The sequence below is a fragment of the Pararge aegeria genome, chromosome 13, assembly GCF_905163445.1.
Source record: "Pararge aegeria chromosome 13, ilParAegt1.1, whole genome shotgun sequence".
NCBI lineage: Eukaryota > Metazoa > Arthropoda > Insecta > Lepidoptera > Nymphalidae > Pararge > Pararge aegeria.
Window position 1 is genome coordinate 11,936,568 of NC_053192.1, and position 20,758 is coordinate 11,957,325.

The window sequence follows — 20,758 nt, forward strand, 5'->3', positions numbered from 1 at the left end:
TCAGATTTAGCCTTTTGACAGACCAAAACATTTTATGATTTTATTGACTGCTAAGTTAATGCTAAGCTCGACCACAGTCATTAAATAAATTAATATTTACTGTGGCTCGACAGAAACTTCGACCATCTGGATAATGACAGTTGACACATTACAAGTTGTCAGTTATTACTTGACAGTTGACATTTGACAATTTAACCAGTGAAGAATTTTGCTTTGAACATGGTGATTGTGTTTTTGCTACATAGTTATCTTATCTTTTTTCCATAATTTTCCTACTAAATAAAGTGTTTGAATAAAAAAATTATAATTAGTTCGATAATTAAGTTATTTATTTACTAGTTAAACTAAAGACCTGTATATAATGGATACCCTTAGGTAATTAAGATATTTAATTGGTTTATAAACAACTTTAGCCTTAAAGATTGGTTTCTAAAAGTTTCCTTACATTCGCCTCTAATGCTAATACAAGTTTTTATCCACCAGGTTTTATTTTGTGACCTGGAATGTAGCAACTAAGTCTCCTGGTCAAGACCTTAATTTATTATTGGATTTTCCTTCTCAGTTTAATAAAAACAAGCCATTACCAGATTTTTATGTTATTGGGTAAGAAACATTGATCGTTTTTTTTTTAAATTAAGCACGTAACTAGTTGCAGCTTTAAATGTAGCCTATTACAATGTCTAAAGAACACTACTGTGTGAATGTTTATTTAATTTATAGTAGATAAGCCAGTGTTGTTTGCGTTTAATCATTGAGTATTAAAGTACGCAATAGATGTTACACCCCATACCTGTACCATATAGGTTTTTATTGAATCCCATAGGATCAATGAAAACTATCTATGAAAGCCAAATATTGTCAAGATTATGAATACAGCAGTTCAGCAGTTGGAAAAGGAATGAATGGAACAATGATTTTGGGAATCAATCAGTAAATCTCTCTGAATGTTTTACTTTAACACCTCTTAGACACAAAATATGCCTTTGTCAGACTTTAATTGTTTAGTAAATTAATTTATATCATTACAACTTACTTACATTTATTCTTTTTGCCAATTTGACCAAGTTTATTTAATATTTGAAGAATGCTATCACATACAGATGGTATGAGAATATGATGTTATGAAAGGTGATAATTGAAAATGACTCAAAAATAAACTTAAGACTTAATTATTAAGCGCTCAGAATTGTTTGTCATGATCAGCTTTAAGCCTAGTTTGACCCGTGATTTATTAAGACATGGCTTTGCAGAGCTAACTTAGGTTGTATTTACAGACTGCAAGAAGTGAAGTCACAGCCGCAGAACATGATAATGGACTCCCTCTTCACAGACCAATGGACACAAATGTTTAACAAAATACTTTGCCGCCAAGGCTTTGTTGTTGCAAAAAGCTATAGGCTGCAGGGCATCTTGCTGCTTGTTTACACTCAAATGAAACATCTACCCCATTTGAGAGATATAGTGGCACAGTACACTAAAACTGGACTAGGTGGACTGTGGGTAAGTTTGATTAAGTGTTTACAGTAGTGATCATTGCAGTGTTATTTCGCTGGTACCAAATACTAATATATTGATTAAATAACCAAGTATGCATCCAACTAGTACCTAGTATGGGGTCCACAAGTTATCAATAATAAGAGGCAAATATCAATATAATGTGCATTCAGCTTTACAAATATGTTTACCAATTTATGTGAAATTGTCTTACTTTTTGTGTTGTATTTCTTTTTCTTTCTACTGTTGTATTGATATTCTGTGTAACATTTTTGTTCCAATAAATGATTTATTTATAACTACATATACCTATGTATGCAATAAAAACAAAAAAGTGGTAGAGATAGGCAGGTTTGGACAAGAATAATATGATATAAATAAACAACTTTGAAAGACCTACTTATCTATTGTTAATAATTCTTACTGGTACACTTATGCAGTTTTGTATCCTCATAAAGATGATTCCTTTTTAAATGTGCTGTTGAGTAAACTATGTGCATACATTATTTATTTTTTCTATTGTTTTATTAAGCAAGTATTGTAATGAACCAATAAAAAAAAACGAAAATACTATTTGCAAGTAATTTTTGTGCAATACTGCTACTGATACATGGGATTTGTAAACAAGTTAGTTACATAAGATGCTGTATAACTCTTGGTATGGTGCAAAATGAAATGAAAGTAGGTAGGAAGGTTGGATAATAAGTTATAAATATAATTTATGCTACTTATTCACTTTTAAAGTGCACATGTAAATTATTTATTACGGCCTTAAATGTAGTTCACTATATTTAAGGGGGCGTCCATAAATTACGTGGGGTGTTTTTTAAAAAAATTCTGATCCTCCATCTCTCATCTCAAAATCTCACGGGTTCTCACTAGGGGGAGCCTGGTGAGATGTTGTCAGATTTTATTATACCCCAACCCTCAATCTAACATGAGATTTTTTTAAATGTGGGTTTCTTACGTTAACGCATTGCATTGTTATTGTAAAGAGACAAATGGACCAAAATATTATAATTTTGTTTTGTTTTATTCAGAAAAAAAAATTGTGTGATATTTGCCGAGACTCTCTCTCCAACGTAAGATTAGATGAGATTTGACACGACCCCCTCCCCCCCTTAAATATCTCACGTATTTTAAGAACGCACCGTAACTGCTATTTATAAATTAAATGAGTATCATGTGGCATATGTGAAGATTTGTGTAGACATATAGTATAATGCATTGCAAGAGGAGCTGGGAAAGCCACCAATATATTTGCTAAACTATCATAGACAAACTAAACATAATAATTATTTTGAATAATAGTACATAAACATACAATAATAGAACATATTCTTGGAAGTGTTAGAAGTAATATAGGATACTTTTCATCCCGACATTAAGCTCGGTTCTGTTGGGAGAGGGGGGTGTAAGTGTTTGACGATTTTACACCATAACTCCGACAAATTATTACCGATTTAAATAATCATTTTTATACTATAGATGTGTTACTGTGTTACATACACATTACATATTATAACACAATAATATGTATTGTGTTATAATATGTGTTTATTTTTCCCAAACTTTGTGTAGATCTGAATGTGGTTGGAGATAGAGGTCAGAACTCCTCAGCGGACAGCAGCGATACTGAATATTTTTATGAATGATATACATAAATACTTATAATATACATATAAACACCCAGACGCTGAAAAACACACAAACACGCCCATTCATGCTCAACACACAAAATTTTTCCAGTTGTGGGAATCAAACCCACGGCCTTGGACTCAGAAAGCAGGGTCGCCGCAAACTGCGCCAATCGGCCGTCCAAATGATCCGCCCAGTCCAGTTTCAATTTGGCAGCTACCGTTGTAATAGTAATATATTTTTTTCTAAATAGACACACCTTTTTGTAGGGTAACAAAGGCGCTGTCAGCGTGCGGTTCAATATCTACGGATGCTCAGTGTGCCTCGTGAACTGTCATTTAACCGCCCACGAACATTTACTGGCGGACCGCATCAATGACTACAACACTATCCTAAAGGAACACGCGTACCTTATAAGCGAGACTTCCAACATCCTGTATCATGAGTAAGTCGGTACTTTTATATCATAAAAAGTTTTTCTAATGAGCCTAATGGGTCAGAACTACGACTTCTTACTCGGAGGAGCCGACTTCGATCCCCGGCACTTCTAAATTTTCGGAGCTATGCGCGTTTTAAGCAATTGCATTATATTTATCACTTTCTTTAACGGTAAAGGAAATTATTGTGAGAAAACTTGCATTGACTGAGAATCAGTAGCTTGCATAGAGGGTATGCATAGGGACTAGGGTATGCAGATGATATAAAATGAAGAAAATCTCCAGTACGAGTTATAAAAAACTTAAGGATAGGCATTGCAAGATTTATAAAAAGCCTTCCCTTAAGTATTTATAACTCGTACCTCTATGCACGCCACTGCTGAGAATTCTACATAATGTTCTCAAAGACCAGCAGTTTGCACTAGTCTGCGTGGTGGACTACGGCCTAAACCTTTGTCATTCTGAGAAAAAGCCCTATAGTGGGAATCAGTGGCGTGCATACATGCACGAAAGCACTGCGTACCCTAAAATTGATATATAACTCGTATAGGAGGAGGATATATGCCATTTAATCCAATCTCCCTGCTGTATGCATACCCTGGTAAATAACTCAGTGCACGCCACTGGTGGGAATGCATCCATTACCGGAGTGGGCTGATGTTAATTATGATTCGAATTGTTTGTAAGCTGGTGTAGTGTTTTTTGACTCTCTTATCTCGCCAATCTTATAATAATATTAAATAAATATGCTACGACAATAAACACTCGCCAACTAGCCCCAAAGTAAGCGTAGCTTGTGTTATGGGTGCTATGATGACTGATGAATATTTTTTGAAAAATATAAATAAAATACTTATAATATACAGATAAACACCCAGACACTGAAAAACATTCATGTTCATCACACAAACATTTTCCAGTCGTGGGAATCGAACCCACGGCCTTTGACTCAGAAAGCAGGGTCGCTGCAAACTGCACCAATGGGCCGTCATCTTATGGATACTAATGATACAGACCTCTAATTTTGATTCCATCACGTAGTAATACTCCAAGCATTTTTCCCGCGTCATCGCCCGCCGCGTGGCTCTGAGTTTCGGCAGGTCTAAAGTCTTGTAGTTAAAGATCATGTTTTCGGAGCCATAAACAAAGTTAAACAGCCTCTTTACGGTGGTTCGGGCCCGCTATTTTTTAGATAACGCTGCGATCAATTTGAGGCTTTAGGCGTATAGTCTCAACTCCATACGTGATCACTTTTTAACTGAACATACGCGATACAAGCTTGTAAACGACATCCCTAACTGAATCGTGACTGAAGGACAAACCAATTATTATACAACGTGTAGCCGAATTACGAAATAATTCTTACTTATGACAACCCTATTGAAGATTAAAGAAAGACACGCGCATAGTACCTAATAAACTAACAGGAGTAACGTGATTTTGATTTTGCATGTGATTTTAGGGCTGTATCTGATTTCTTTCAGTAGAAACTATGGCAGTGGTTTAATCAAATACTATTATGTTTTCGGTTTCGCAGATAAAGCTCAGAGGCAGGGCGTGCACTTCATACATGCACAAAAGCACTGCCTACCCTCAATTTATATGTAACTGATATAAGATTAGGATTTTTGCCGCTTTATGCTATTTTCCTGCTGTATGCATACCCTCATATGAACCCAGTGGACGCCACTGCGTCAGAGGCAGTACATAATGTACCTCTACAGCATGGCCTGTGTATTATTCCGGTTTTCATTTACACGTTGTATAAGTAAGACACATATGCACAATGTATTATGTATTTTACAACAATCATATCAGAAAGATATCGCTTGTTCTACAGATTAAAAATATGTGATTATTCAGTGTCGCGGATCAAACGTGATAATAAATATGCCAATATATTATATTGTTTTGGAGAAGGGAACAAGTTAGTTACAATTCCACTTGTACCAATGACTAGGAACGTCACAATCATCATATTCATTATCAACACATTACTGGAACGTCTCCTCGCAGAATAAGAAGGATTTAGGTCCTAGTCACAATTGCACATGACTTTGAGAAAATTGCGGAAGGATTCTCCCGATGCCTTGCGGGTTTCCTCACGATGTTTTTCTTCAACGTGCATAATATAGCCGAAGAAGAACGTATATCACTCTGAAAAGTTAGGGAAAATAAGACGCTTGCGCGTAGAAACGTATAGATAGTATATAATAAGTTAGACATAGATTCGTAATTTATGTCCGATCAGGTATTTTTTCCTTTGGAGCGAGCGGAATTATCATATTTGTTTATATGTACCGATAAAAACGATTCCGTGAAGGGTGCTTATCAGTCAGATATCGAGTATATCTATAAAAGCTTATGCTGTAATTTGTGAGTAAGCGACCCTGAGTCTTTATAGTTGACTGGTACTTACGATCTAATGTATTAAATAACCGCTTAATAATGAGTACATTTCTAAGACTTCAACACGCGAAGCAGACACTTAAGGGATGTGACCTAACATTTTCTTTGTATCGCTTCCGCCTTGCTTACCGGAAGTCTCGTTGGTCTAGTAGTTAGTATGGTTGATTACGGATCACTTGTTCCTGGGTTCGAATCCCGGGTCAGCCCAAATACTGTTTTCGCTTTTCTGTGAGTGATTCCTTACGAAATTACCTTATGCACCCTTCAACAGTATTTCACACGTTGTATATATATACACCCTGATACTGAAAAACATTCATGTTCATCACACAAAACATTTTAAAGTTGTGGGAATCGAACCCACAGCATTTTGCTCAGAAAGCGGGGTCACGGCCCACTGCGCCAATCGGCTGTCTAAGTATACAACTATCTGTGTAAATGTATCTAAACGATCGATGGTGATAGCCGCATCACAATACGTTGCGTTGTTTTAGAGAAGTTAGTGGATAAGAAGACAGACGCTGACTTTGTTTTAAACTATATGCAGAGATGATATAATATCAGCACGCACTGTTGGATGTAGAAATGCGATTAATATTAACTAGTTAATATTAAGGTTAATGATATCTGGCGCCTAGGTTATTCATGTTTGAAATTGCATTCCATTGCATTTATACCTCTTCGAATTGCGATGGTCTGCGATCTACTTGAGACGGTAGGGGTATCGTCTCATCACCAGACGAGATCACTTTCTTTTTTCATTTCTCTACAGGTTAGCCCTTGACTGCAATCTCAACTGCTGGACATTGATGATGCAGTGTAAGATGGTAGCAGGCTAACCTGTTAGGGAGTACGGTAGTTACTCGTATATCCCTAATCGGTTTCCACGCGACATCGCACCGGAACACTAAGTCGCTTAGCAGCACGTCTTTGTCGGTAGGGTGGTAACTAGCCTCGGCTAAAGCCTCCCACCAGACCAGACCAGAGAAAATTGAGAAATTATGAATTCCCAAATTGCCTCGGCCGGGAATCGAACCCGGGACCTCCTACTTCGATTCGCAGCGCTCTCTGTTGCGCCAGCGAGGTCGGCAAACGTTAACAATAACTAATAACATGGATATATAAGTAGGTGAGAGGTGTGTCGTGTGGTGACGGCAGATCAGAATACAGCTGTCACCATCCCTCTTGGTTCCGCGGGTGTCTTACGAGGCGACTAAGGGAATATAACAGGAGCGGGCAGCAGCGTTCTCTGTGCTACTACTACTCAGTGGTGTGCACTGAGTTTCTTACCAGGGTATGCATAAGGCAGGAAACTGCATAAAATGGCAAAAATCCTTTTCCATACGAGTTAATATATCAATTTTAGGGTAAGCAGTGCTTTTAAGCATGTATGAAGTGCACGCCATTGCTACTACTACAATCTACTACGATCACCTTGTGCAGCAGTGGACTGTTATTAGGCTATTGATTGATAGGTAGTAGATAAGTAAGTTAGTAAATTAAGATTAAAAAAATATAAAAACAAATGAGGTACATAAGTTTCATAATAAATTATGTAATATTCACAAAAAGGTTGGTAGTTTAAATCACCAACAAAAACTTTTCCTACGAGGGTTGACGTCAGTCAGGCGGTCGGTCGGAAAACTATGACAAAACAAAAAAAAAAACAAGTCTGTGTTCGAATTGAAGAAGACATGTTGTGCCGACCCTACATAACTCATAACTTGGGATATGGGCATAAAGAAGACGTAGGCACGTTACGGTTTAGATATTTCAGCACAACGTATTCCGATCACAGAACAGCCGCAAGCGAAACAATAATCAAAGAGCTTATAAATTCTAGCACTAGTAGCATGAAGAGCTCTACGTAGAGCTCTTAGTGAGAGAGCTCGTCCGGGCCATGTTGATTTCTGCCACCGATCAGCATTCCTGTTAAAGGCGTGGTTGTTGATCTAATTTTAGGAACATGAGGCTTAACACTTTTAACACGTTAATCGACACAAACCGCTACTTTGTAAGACACATTCCTTGCATGATAACAATAATAATATCGTTATTGCCAGATTGTAAGTTGGTATACAAGGTGTATAGTCAATTTGAATTGTGCAATTTACAATCAGCCACACAATGGCATTTTACATTAAATTCTACCACAGTAAACAATATTTTTTGTCAAATTTATTATATATAATGTTATAGTCTAGGAATACACATAATCCGTATCACGCAAAAACAACTTAAGGGATCCTCATGAAACTTTGTACACATATTATTGGAAGTGTTAGAAGTAATATAGGATATTTTTTATCCCGTCATTAAGCTCAGTTCCTTTGGGTGAGAGGATGAAAGTGTTTGATGATTTTACATCATAACTCCGACAAATTATAACCAATTTAAATAATTATTTTTGTACTATAGAGGTTATTATGTGTTTAATTTTGCCTAAACTTCGTGAAGATCTGATGAATGTGGTTGGAGATAGAGGACAGAACTCCTCAGCGGACAGCAGCAAACCCCTTTTAAGGCTTAGCTATACTGAATTTGAAGACTTTAATTTTTTTAAGATCAACAACTAAATTTAATGCCATATCAAAAAACAAAATCAAACGCAGACGAAGTCACGGGCAACAGCTAGTCATAGTATAATTAATTCAATTTTAATGTAATTATTACCGTGCCCTCCGAAGTGTTGCTATGTTTATAGATATTTTTTTCCCACTTACCATCGGTGGGTCATCTGTTGTATCTGTCAATTATGACAATGCAAAAACACTAGATTAGTAACGTCAATCAATCTGGCAAACTTATATCCTACTAATATTATAAAGCTTAAGAATTAATGGTTTTTTTTTTAAGTAAGATTGAGCCCTTTTCGAGAAATACAATTTAATCGCTAAATATTTGTTAAAACTTTCTTAAAATATATACGCTGGTGAACGCGGGGCAAAGCTTCTGAATTACCAACTTTAATTACAGAAAACACGAGTTCGACCACAAACTGGAATTTTGTGTCGTTACTCGTCACGATATAGAAAGTGGCCTGAATTACTTTTTAAATGTTTGGCAGACTTATTTGATACCTAGTAAGATGCCCGCGACTTTACTATTGTGTCGAGTTATGAACATTTTTGTTGCAGTAATCTATGCTTGACCTCCTACTTGAAGTAAACAAATCCATAGCACACAATTTAATTTGTGTATAAATCTGAAGGTTCAGGCAGCTTTTGCCTAAAAAACTGGCGTAGCTTTTTATGTCTGATGGCTTCGGCCGTCGCTAGTTACCACCCTACTGACAAAGAAATGCCGCCAAGCAATTTAGTGTTGCGGTACAATGCGATTATATCCCTACATAATCGGATTCTACACGGACATCGTACCGCGGACATTGTGTTGTATATTTACCATTATGTACCCCCCTACCTATTGGAAAATATTACTGCCATACAGGTTAACCTCTTGGAGTTTTAGGTCGAATCGATCACGATCATTTACGTAACATGTTTAAAAAGAAGTTATGAGTCTTGCTGCATATATATTTATTTGAGATGAATATTGCATAGCTTGCTTAGACCAGATAGATATAATACCTAGTTAGGTTCCGCTTAATGTCTCACTTCTCGACAGGTAGTGAGTAATAACCGATACAGGAATTAACCATTAATTTTGTAGGCGTAATGTTGTTTACCGTTCAGCACGCGATGCTACGTGCTTTTGTTAGCTTTACCCACATACTCGTTGTTTATACAATTATTTTATTTATAAATACAATACATTATTATGAAATTATGCATATATACTACTTATTCTATAACAATTATACCTATGTAATCTATACTAATATTATAAATGCGAAAGTTTGGATTGATGCTTGTTAATCAACGGTTCTGGATGAAATTTAGCACAATATTATTGTGTGTTATAGCACTCATGCTCCTTTTTATCTCGGAAAATGCGCGGTTTCTATGGGTTTTATTTATTTTAATTGTTCGCAGAGCAAGAGATAGACATGTTTTATTGCAAAGTAGTAGTTCAGGGCTCAAATAAAACAGGCACATACATAATTTCGACACAAAGGATCTGAAGTCACGAGCAACGACTAGTAAATAATCCTAGGTATAAGTGAAAGTGGGGTTGTTTGTTGCTCAATCACGCAAAAACGGCTGAACTGATTTTTATGGAATTAGGGATTCATGTAGCCTTTGACATGAAAAAGAACATAGGCTATCTTTTTATCACGATTCCTTATGTAGTTCCTGAGGGAAAATTAAAAATTGTTTACGAGCTAAGCCGCGGGCAGACAGCTTTGAAATTTGGTATGGATGTCACCTATGCAATGGAAAGCTTTAGACCCAATAAATAAAATACATCACTGTCTATTAATGTCTACCTAGGAATAAGTCCATTGTTTTTTCAAGTAGATATATTCCACACTTTCTAATCTAACCTAACATATTGTTTATTCTGGCCAGTATCCACAGTTTTGCTTTCGTTAATTTAAACCATTTGTCATTAATGACTTCAGAAACTCTCCAAACGAATACAATAGAAGAGTACTGAAAGTAACAATATTTTCCCTGGCAGAGACACCATCCACGATTTAAAATCAACTAAGGATAAGTTCTTAAACTAAAGGCACTATCGATATTAACATGCGCGAAAGCTAGGAGTTTTAGAAAAAAAGGTTTCGTAAATTCTGCGTCTCCATTTTCAATGCCCTCGCTTGCCTCCCTATAATAGGGGCTGCTTTTATTCTACCCTACAAATCTTATGCGACGGAAACATTCAAAAAAGTCTTGCTTACATAAGTTTCACTTGTTTCAATAGAAAAATGTTTTCCTCAGAATTACCAAAACACAGCTATAACTTACTACATATTATGTATTTTGATATTAAAAGACCTTATAAAGTAGCATGATGATCATCTTCCGCAGCCAGCTGGGCACAGGCCTCATCTCTCATATGAGAGAAGGTTTTAGAGCATAGACCCACCACGCCGATCCAAAATAAGCTTTAAAGAAATAAATAGATAATAAATAGATTTTATACATAACATGGTAAACTGGCAATAATGTTCTGTAGTTAACGTACCTAGACTTAATTCTCTGTTAGCATATATTACAAACCTGGGTGGTTTTCTGATGCTAGCTATTAGTATTTTTTTTTGTTGTAAACTTTATGTAAATAAATAAATAATAATAAAATAAAAAAATAATAATGCGGGTTGGTGAGTTTCAACGTTTAGGTACTAACACAAGTGATAATAACCGGGACAGACGGCGTAAGGTGCTCTCCGGGGTACGGAGGTTGACACCGCCAATTTCCTAATTCCGTGCTGGTACTAAAATCTTTAACAGAAAATATACAATACTTACCAAACAATTTTGGCCCGACCCGGGATTCGAACCCAGGGCTTGGTGATCCATTTTTAAACAAGCTAAAAACTAGACCAACGAGGCAGTCATAAAGCATAGGCCTAGTCACAAGAGAACTCCTCTGGGTTATACAGATTCTGTAGATACAGTTCTGGGGGTAACAGATTCTTACATAGAATCACAATAAATTAACTTGAACTTCCTTATTTTCAGTTACGTATTCTGGTTGGGAGACCTAAATTTCCGAACTGACCACCCCGCGGGTAGCAGTCCGACATCGGAAGAAATCGTGGCCGCACTCAAAAAGGTTGAGAAGGACAAATATGCAGCACTGCTGAAGCACGATCAGTTGCTAGCAGTTATGGAGAGCGGAGAGGCTTTCTCGGAATTCACAGAACCGGAAATCAGATTCCCTCCAACATACAAATTCTTGATGGGCAGCGACGATTACGATTTGAAGTGAGTGACTCAACCGATAATATAGATAATAATTATTTCTATTGCACAATGAATTTTTATACGAATGGGTAATATTTTACGTAATCTCATAGGCAAACTTAAGTTTTGTATGTTTATTATTTAAATCGGTTACAATAATATAGTTTCTTAAATGGCGTTCTTACATGTGACGCAAATATGTCATCGGTGTCAATAACCGGAAAATAATATAATATCCACTATGTTATAAAATTTTCTGGTTTTATAACAAATGCTATCTACTTAGCCAAAGGGAAAAAAAATATACCCATTTATGAATGTTTTTTTTTTGTGCGCCATACCTAATCATCAACAATTGAATAAAAACACCTTTGAAACATAAAACTTCTTATTTTCCGTTTGATAATCTGTTACCTACTGGCTGTTGCCTTAGTACTTCATTACGTTTTTTTTTTTAAATCCCGTGGGTACCGTCGGTTTTTTAGGATAAAGAGTAGCCTTATTTGCTCTCCGTTCTTTCAACTAACTTTATATAAAAATCAAGTTAAACAATTTCTTAGGGCGTGAACGAAATACAAACAAATAAACTTTCGCATTTAGGTAGAAGTTATTGGTAAGGATTTTTATTTAGGTACTTATATTTGTAAATGTTCTTCTTTCACGCACTAACTAAGCAACCAATAAACCTGATTTTGACATAGAGTTGAAGAATGGTCTGAGAAAAATCATAGGCTTCTCTTTGTCTTAGACAAACCAACGGTACCCACAGAATTTATTAAAAACTGTAATAAAAAATAAAGGCGCACAAAGAACGCGGACTACAGCTAGTACTAAATAATATAAAGTACCTACGTAATCACGCGAGGCTTTGGTGTAGGAAATCGATTTTACTGAACGGAACTAATCTAAAGAAAGAAATTTAAATATCATTTGCTTCAACAGTGGAGGAAAACATCGCGTGGAAACTTGCATCAAGTGTGAAGTCCACCAATCCGCACTTGGCCAGCGTGGTGGACTACGGCCTTAACCTTTTTGATCGTAGGAGGAGACCCGTGCCTTGTAGTTATGTAATAATTTGAATGTTTGTAGGCGAAAACCTTCTTGGACGGACAGGATATTGTATAAAGTGGTAGCGAATAACTATGAGAACATCACACTGAGGGCAGACTTGGTATCTTACAACCACATACCACACTACACGGTCAGTGACCACAAGCCAGTGGTCGCGCAATTTAATATTAAGGTCAGTTACGTTTGTATATCAGCACCTTATCTGCTCAAAATTATCACCACACACGACAATGCAAACTGGACTCTATTGACATGCTTGTAGAATACGCTTTAGAATGCATGAATGCTAAAGATGAGTGACCAAAGAAAGTGTCCAATTTAAAATCAACAACTCGTAGTACAGTATGAGCTTTATTTTGATGTGTATTAAGTTTATTTTTAAGTGTATTGATAATGAGGTATGACTGAAGAAGTTCTATTAAAGACTTCTTTGATGCCAGTGCTGAAACTTTGTGACGTCGTTCAGTTTGATTTATTACTGATGCCGGGAGGTGTTTGCGTCAGAGTTGTTATGCCCAGGTCAAGGTCAAACGTAGTTGTATGGTGTTCGAAAAGACTATGATGTAAATTGTAGTTATTTATATTCTTATCTCATGATGTTTAGTGGGGCGCTGGCTTCGGTTCAAAGGTTCATTCACTCAAGGGCCTATTTAGACCTATAACGTCCACGGCGTGTTGGACCACGGTATTCAGTTGGCAGATGAAAATAAACGGTGACTTTTTTCTCGTCGTACAACAGTGACCCAGTTAATCTGTCCAATATCTACTATATCTTGGAAAGGAAATTTAATGAACAGTTTTGTGAACAAGAAGTATATTGAATGTCAGCGGCGCGATGCGACGGCGGTATCAATTCAATCAAATGCGGTCGTTTCACGTAGCATAATAAAAAAATTGAATTAAATCGAAATAAATTTAATTTTAACTAAGCTGAAATTCGGTAGAATTTCTAAATTCAGAAATTAATGTTTAATTTTTTTTTATTATCTTGAATATTGCTCAGAGTTACTATAGATCTTATATAATTAAGTGGCTTTAGATGTGCGACGATAAAATAATCACGGTGTAGAATAAAAAATATAAAACTTTGAAAAATAAAAAACTAAGGGTAATAGTGATTTTATGCATGCATGACTTATTATATAGATTTAGATATAGACATAACATCAAATATTTGATCAAATTTTTGAAAAACTCAAAAATTAAAACCCTTATTAAAAAAAAAGTAGTGACGAATTGGAGTAGCTGCGCAGAGTTTTGACACGTTCTAAAATTTGAAAGGTGCTGTCAGTTAATTGTTACATAACTCTGTCAAGGTAAGCTTGACGAAACTGTGCGCCAAAATGTTTTTGTGTGCTTTCGCTGCAGTTTAGTGCATAAATTTGCACGATTTATTTTATAGAACAGCTATCTTTGGCCGTACGGTGTCCGCCTCAATCCAAATTAGCGCAGTGAGCTTCTACCTTTATGTTTCTTTATCTACCGTCATATGTTAATATCCTGATTATAAATTGAAAAAGAGATGACATTAACGGATAACGGATTCTAATATATTTCAATATAAGTACTTAAATATTTTTTTTACGTTGCGGTGAACCAAAAAGGTTTTTGTTAATGTTATTTTGTGGCCGTGTATTGTCTATTGTGCGCAATGTACTTGTGTGTTTTTTTTTAACGCCATTATTTACATTATTAATTAATTTCGAGGATTTTAAGACATGGGTTTAGATTAAGTAGTAAACGAAACTGCACATAACAATTTTAGCAAATAATATAAAATTTAGCTCTATTTTCGAACTTACGCTAAGTTTTACATTGTTATGCTATAATTTCATAGCTAAAATTCGTTATTACTAAAGCTTACCAGTTAACGCAAAAAATAGGCATTAATAACCTAACATTTTTACTTGAGGTTTGATTTTATAGAGATCACAGTACATTATATCTATACAGTTTAATTAGGCAGGTTAAATATTTTATTGACATTTGGTGCTTTTAAAATTTTTGTTTCCCAAGTGTAATTGTTATTGAGTACTATTTTGTGCTTTGAAAATCTACAAGAAATGATTTTCTTAATTAAGTGTGTAAATTTTCTGATATAATTTTGGTATGAGTAAATTGGCAATTTCTAAAAAATCAAACCTTAATTGCTCATTAGATTCGGCAAAAGCAAGCATCCGCTCTAGCCACACCGACTAAGGCTGCTAGATCACAGATTCGCATGCGTTCTGCGATAGTAGACCCCGAGGTTAGCCAGGAATCGGAGTTTTGCGTCGGACCTATAGCTGCATGCGCTGAGCTGTTAGAGCATGTAGAGACGCCTGCGGTCGTTCAGGATTCTGATGAAGCGGTTCGTTTTTTTAATTACATAATTCACAGTTAAATTTTTCCTGCTACGTATTGGTTGGGTGCCCCAAAATCACTACTCGTAATTGTAAAAACGCAAGCCTATTTGATTTGACTTTAAAATTACACCTTTAAAAATATAGAGAGGTATTTTGTGGCGACCTTGCTTTCTTTGTCGGTTTTTGCTTCTGTGCCAAGAGTCTCAACATTTCTGAATATGCTGTATGACCAGTTTTCCCGAACTTAGACTTTAGAGTGAGTTAAATCACTAAGTTGTGGTGGGGGTGTACTGTTTAAATTATCTTGACAAATGATTTACGTTCATCTCCATATAGGTGATGGACGTAAACTAAACTATATTGGCATTAATAAAAATAGTTCTATCCTTTTCATCAGATACAAAATGAAATGGACTGTAGCTATGTACTACTCCGTTTACCCCTAAGGAGTTGCATGCGTTGCATTGTAAAAGTAGTTTGACTTCCAAACTACATCAAGACCTGCCAATTTAGTTTTAGTTCAGATTTGGTTCAACAGAATCGCACCAATCTGCGTACTAGATGAATATTTATCGCTAATGAAAAGTAGTTAGAAATTAGAATTAAGTTAAACAATGTATAGAAAGGTGATGGTGATAGATAAATAAATAAATATACTACGACAATACACACATCGCCATTTAAGATATTTTTATGAATGTAATACATTTAAATACTTATAATATACAGATACAGATAAACACCCAGACACTGAAAAACATTCATCTTCATCACACAAACATTTTCCAGTTGTGAATTCGAACCCACGGCATTGGACTCAGAAAGCAGGGTCGCTGTCCACTGGGACAGTCGGCCGTCAAAATTGACGTTATATGAAAGTATAGAATAACAATTTGATGTAATTTAGATCGGTCGATAACAATTACAGTCAAACCTGGATAAGCGAGAGTTCAAGGGAGCACAATCTCATTCTCGCTTATAGAGGTTTCTCACTAACCCGAGTTTCTCGCTAATGCAGGTACATGGGTAGCGTTTCTCTCTTATAGAGGTACGCAGCAATAACAAGACATATATTCATGCACTTTGTAATTTTATTTTATTTAGAACTTATTTACATTTAAAAAAATCCGTGAATTTCGTTTGGGTTTCTGTTTTTGTATTTTGAATGTTTTTCTCTAACTCATAAATTTTGTCGCATATTGCTTGCTCGACTGTCGCTTATAGAGGTATAGATAAGTAGCAGTCTCACTTACGGAGGTCCGTGAGGGAAAAACGACTCTCTCTTAGAAAGGTTTCTGTTTCTCGCTAATAGAGGTTTTGGGAGCTTAAAATGACGGGTCCTGGATATTATTCTCACTTATAGAGTTTTCTCACTTATCCAGTTCTCATTTACCCAGGTTTGACTGTATGTGAAAACTGATAACGAACAAGAGATTTCCATGTATTATTATTCAGTTATTTCTTTTAACTGTAGTCGTTACAAGGATTGATTAGCCATGAAGTCCTGATAGGTATGCATACACAAATAGTCATATACTATAACGTCAAACTTGACAGTCTATGTAGACATCCTAAATAACATAACATGTTCATTATATTGTCATGGAATGTTGAAATTATTTACTTTAACATCGTTATTTAAATTCTCATGTTCTTTCATTACTTGGGCTGTAATTTGTTTTAGTTAGGCTTCGGTTCTACTTGCTATTTTAAACATAAAGCCTTTACTGTATAGAGGCATTTATAAATTTGCAGAAGTTCTTGATGTCCAAAGAGAAATGGTCGCAGATTTGGACAAATTATTATATTATTATTATAAGTGATCAGAAGTATCAGAGCTATTCCGGGGAATTCTGAAGTATCAGAATTTTTCCTGGGTGTTTCCATTATATGACATGTAAGAAAAAGCGGAGTCTTATTGTTGTTTGAAACTTTTGTGCTCTTGTAGGCGTTTGCGAACTTTACGGTGAAGACGGTGGACTTTGCGCCGATAGTTCGCATATGGTACATCGGAGATGCTGACTTCAGGACGCAGTGCACGTTGTCGCCGGACGTTGAGATCAACCCCAACGATTGGATCGGTATTTATGACGTAAGTATTCAACCTATAAGGCATTGATCTTAATTTGAACACCACATAAAGTTACGGATATACACAAGTAAAAAGAAAAACACGAAGTAGATTATTAAAGGTTGCCTTATCTTTAGAAGCTATTTCTGCCAAACAGGCAACCTTACAATTAGAAAGAAAAGGGGAGAGATAAACCTTCATTCTTATTAGATAGTCCGACCTAAAGAGCTTAAACAGTGCTTCAAGGCGGGTTTTCGAGGCTTCTTAAGCAAATGAGCAAATGACTAAATTTATCCTAGATTTTTATTAATACTTTGCTATGAATTTCACTGTTGCTATTGCCAATTGCTATTATATTTTACTTAGGTTAAAGGCTACATAGCCCGAAACATGAAATAAGAACGGTATTCAAGAACAGAGCGGGTTCCTACAGCAGATATAAATGCTTCAGCTTTATAATATTTGTGAGAAGCTTACCTGAACTTAGGCTGGAAGGACAAAAACAACATTTTTGAAAAATACACGCAACAATTAATTTATTGCGTTATTAAATCTGACGCTGAGAATTCTTTATCAGAAAAAGTATTGGGTTTTGCTATTAAAGAATCAAAAAGTTTTGGCTCGATACGGGATTTACCTTAAGTTATACCAACAAGGCAGTTAGGTTAGGCTGTCGCATCACAGCCCATCTATTATTACCGAATTCGATAAACCTTGCTCAACCAAAGCAATCGGTAGACTTGCATGGTCGTCGACTATAGCTTTGCGAACATAATATTTTATTTATTTATTATTCGGTTAACCCCTTCTCATTATGGGAGGATACCCGTGCACTGTAGAGGGTCGTCAATGGGTTGATATGATGATAATGATGACACAAAACACGTAATAACTATGGTCTAACCCAAATATAAATAATAACAAATTTTCATCTAAGCTAAAATCAAAACTGTGTGTACACAACTTAGAATTTTAATTAAATACAGTGATAAATAAATAAATTAATAGAAAAAAAAAAATAACTGTTAAAGTAATTAAAATTTTCTTTGCAGGCCAACTTCCACAGCTTAGATGATTATATAGCTTATGAGTACCTGGCCAAAGTGAGCCTTTCCCAGACTCCCCCAGTTCCCGGACAACCGCGCACTATTACACTCAGCTTTCCCGTCGGCAGCGGAGTGCGAACACCCGGCTTCTACCGGTTCATATACTTCAGCCAGCCGAACACTGAAGTCAGGAGCGTTTTGGGTAAGGATTTCATTTTTTCCATATAGAAAAAGCTTTTACTGCATCTTCTGGGGGAAACTATATTTAAGTCCCATTAAAACCATATTGACTTACAGTGAGTTATACCCAAAGAATCTCGCTGCGAAAGCTCACGCTGAGTTTTCTTCTTGGCAGAGGAGTGGAAACACCTGGATTTAACTTTTTTGGCTAAGAATCTTATCTTGAACATGTAAAAAAGCTCACAGTCGTTATAAGAGGTTTCTCAATGCAAGTAAACTCTTTTCAAACTAAGAACGCGAATTATTTTTCCGCAGGCATATCTGAACCGTTCGAAGTGAGCAGTCGAGAGGACAGGTTAGTATCCCTCGATCCATGCGTGGAGGCCTCATGCAGCACATCGCCGGGGAGGTCGAAACCTTCCACCGCTACCACAGACATTTTCACAGACTTCACTGGCCTCGATGTCGCTAAGCTGTCACGTCACTTCTCAAACGATCTGAGTATTGACTGACTAAAAACTTACATGCCTGGCTCGCCGGCGACTAAACGGAAAGATGGAGTCTAGGTTAATAGTATACAGTTTGATATGGACATTTTATGGCAAAGGTACATTAATTAAGCAAGGATCAAATAGCTCATAGTTGTCCCTGTTTCTCTATCAGATGAATGCAAAAACGCCATTTTGATGTTACCTTTAGATTAAGTGATTCGTGTCGTTTGTATAGACAAGTTGCTTATCCTGTCGATATAAACTACGAAAGGTTTATAGGAAATACACACCAGAGTTAAAGTTAAAGAGCACCAATCTGTGTAGCGTTCAAACATCCTCTCTATTAGCAAAGCTAAGTCCTACTATATTTACCTACACGCACGTAACATGTATTCGAATACGTTTTGCGTATCAAAACGTTAAAATGTCGACGTTATAAGAAACATATCGACATTATTTTAAAGCTAAAAGTCACCAATTCTTCACCTAGAGCTTTTGGCAAAACGTTTGTGAAATAAAATCTGTAGTTCAGAATTTGCAGCTTTAAAACGAGTGGCATAAGGTACCCTTTTGTTAAAACAAATGCGTCAGGCAATCCATGTCTTTGAGCATGCAAATCCTAATAGCGTATAGGTCGGGGTCGGTAGTTATAACTTGTAAATAATTCATTCAGTTCGCTTTGATGAAGTATCGCAACAAAATATATATGCAGTGTTTATTTTCTATAACTTAACCTTGAGTATTTAGAAGTTTATCTATATTCTGCAGTCAGTCAGTGGACATAGAATGTAAACTCGTCGTACCTGCAATGATTTAACATGAAACGTTTTTGTTAGAATAGATAGAGAATTTTAACGTCACAAAGTTAGTAAGTGCGTTTTTATTTCAAATCTGGGTCATAACAGTTTTGATTTTAAAGACCAAACTACTCGAGAACTCATTCCCAGCTGTCCTGTGTCGGTATCCAAGTCGCTGCCTCTATTCATCTTAGTCGGATGGAGTACGTACTGGACTTTCCAGAATCTGACATCGGACATATGTGAACAGCGTCTTACAAATTTAGGAGAAAATCCGGAAGTACTAACATTGGTCGATAAAAAAACCGTGTTGAATAGCTGATGGGAAAAGCATCATAGAAAATGTTTTGCCAATGACATTTTGCTACACGTCGGATCGGGCTGTTGGCCTACAATACCCCGCTAGTTAAGTTAACATTGTTTCCCAGAGACAAAAAATTCTTGTTATTGTGATTTATATAAAAATCTAATATTAGACCTCATCAAAAACGTTTATATCGGTGACAATTCTGTAGAGATAGCCCTACTTTTAAACCTATCCATTTAGTTTAGTTTAGATATTTGTGTACTACAGATTTGGCATCCTTATACTATCTGATATGAAGAGGTTGCCTGGAAGCAAGCCGCTCCGCTTTCATCTCACACAAGGTATAACGAAGTATGTTAAATTGTAAAGCGATGTTGGAAAAGAGCAACTGCTAAGTTTCTTGCCGGCTACTTCTCGGTAGAATCTGCCTTCCGAACCGGTGGTAGAGTCACTACAAACAGACAGACTTGACGTTTTAAAAGTGCTTATATTAGGCCTACTTGAAATAAATGAATTTTGAATTTGAATTTTATCCTAAACATTATTTTATGAAAAGCATTTCGTACAATTGATAAGAGTGATTTTGTTTCTTCTGAAAACTATGCTAATTTAATTAACGCGGTATCGGTTAAAGAAGCTATTTTGGAAAACAATTTATATTA

At 36.0% G+C, this 20,758-nt stretch overlaps 1 protein-coding gene across 2 annotated transcripts; it reads left to right on the forward strand.

Annotated features, from left to right (window-relative positions):
- The first annotated feature begins 227 nt into the window (after nucleotides 1-227).
- LOC120628941 (inositol polyphosphate 5-phosphatase K-like) lies at nucleotides 228-20,446 on the forward strand. 2 transcript variants are annotated; one of them, XM_039897626.1, is made up of 10 exons: nucleotides 228-375; nucleotides 484-603; nucleotides 1,275-1,500; nucleotides 3,402-3,577; nucleotides 11,564-11,809; nucleotides 12,878-13,031; nucleotides 15,018-15,209; nucleotides 17,153-17,296; nucleotides 18,328-18,523; nucleotides 18,817-20,446. In XM_039897626.1, the coding sequence occupies exons 1-10, from the start codon at nucleotides 362-364 to the stop codon at nucleotides 19,011-19,013; spliced, it is 1,665 nt and encodes a 554-aa protein (XP_039753560.1). In that variant the 5' UTR covers nucleotides 228-361; the 3' UTR covers nucleotides 19,014-20,446. The 2 variants fall into 2 exon arrangements, with proteins under 2 accessions (XP_039753560.1, XP_039753561.1); XM_039897627.1 differs by lacking the exon at nucleotides 15,018-15,209.
- Nucleotides 20,447-20,758: the final 312 nt, after the last annotated feature.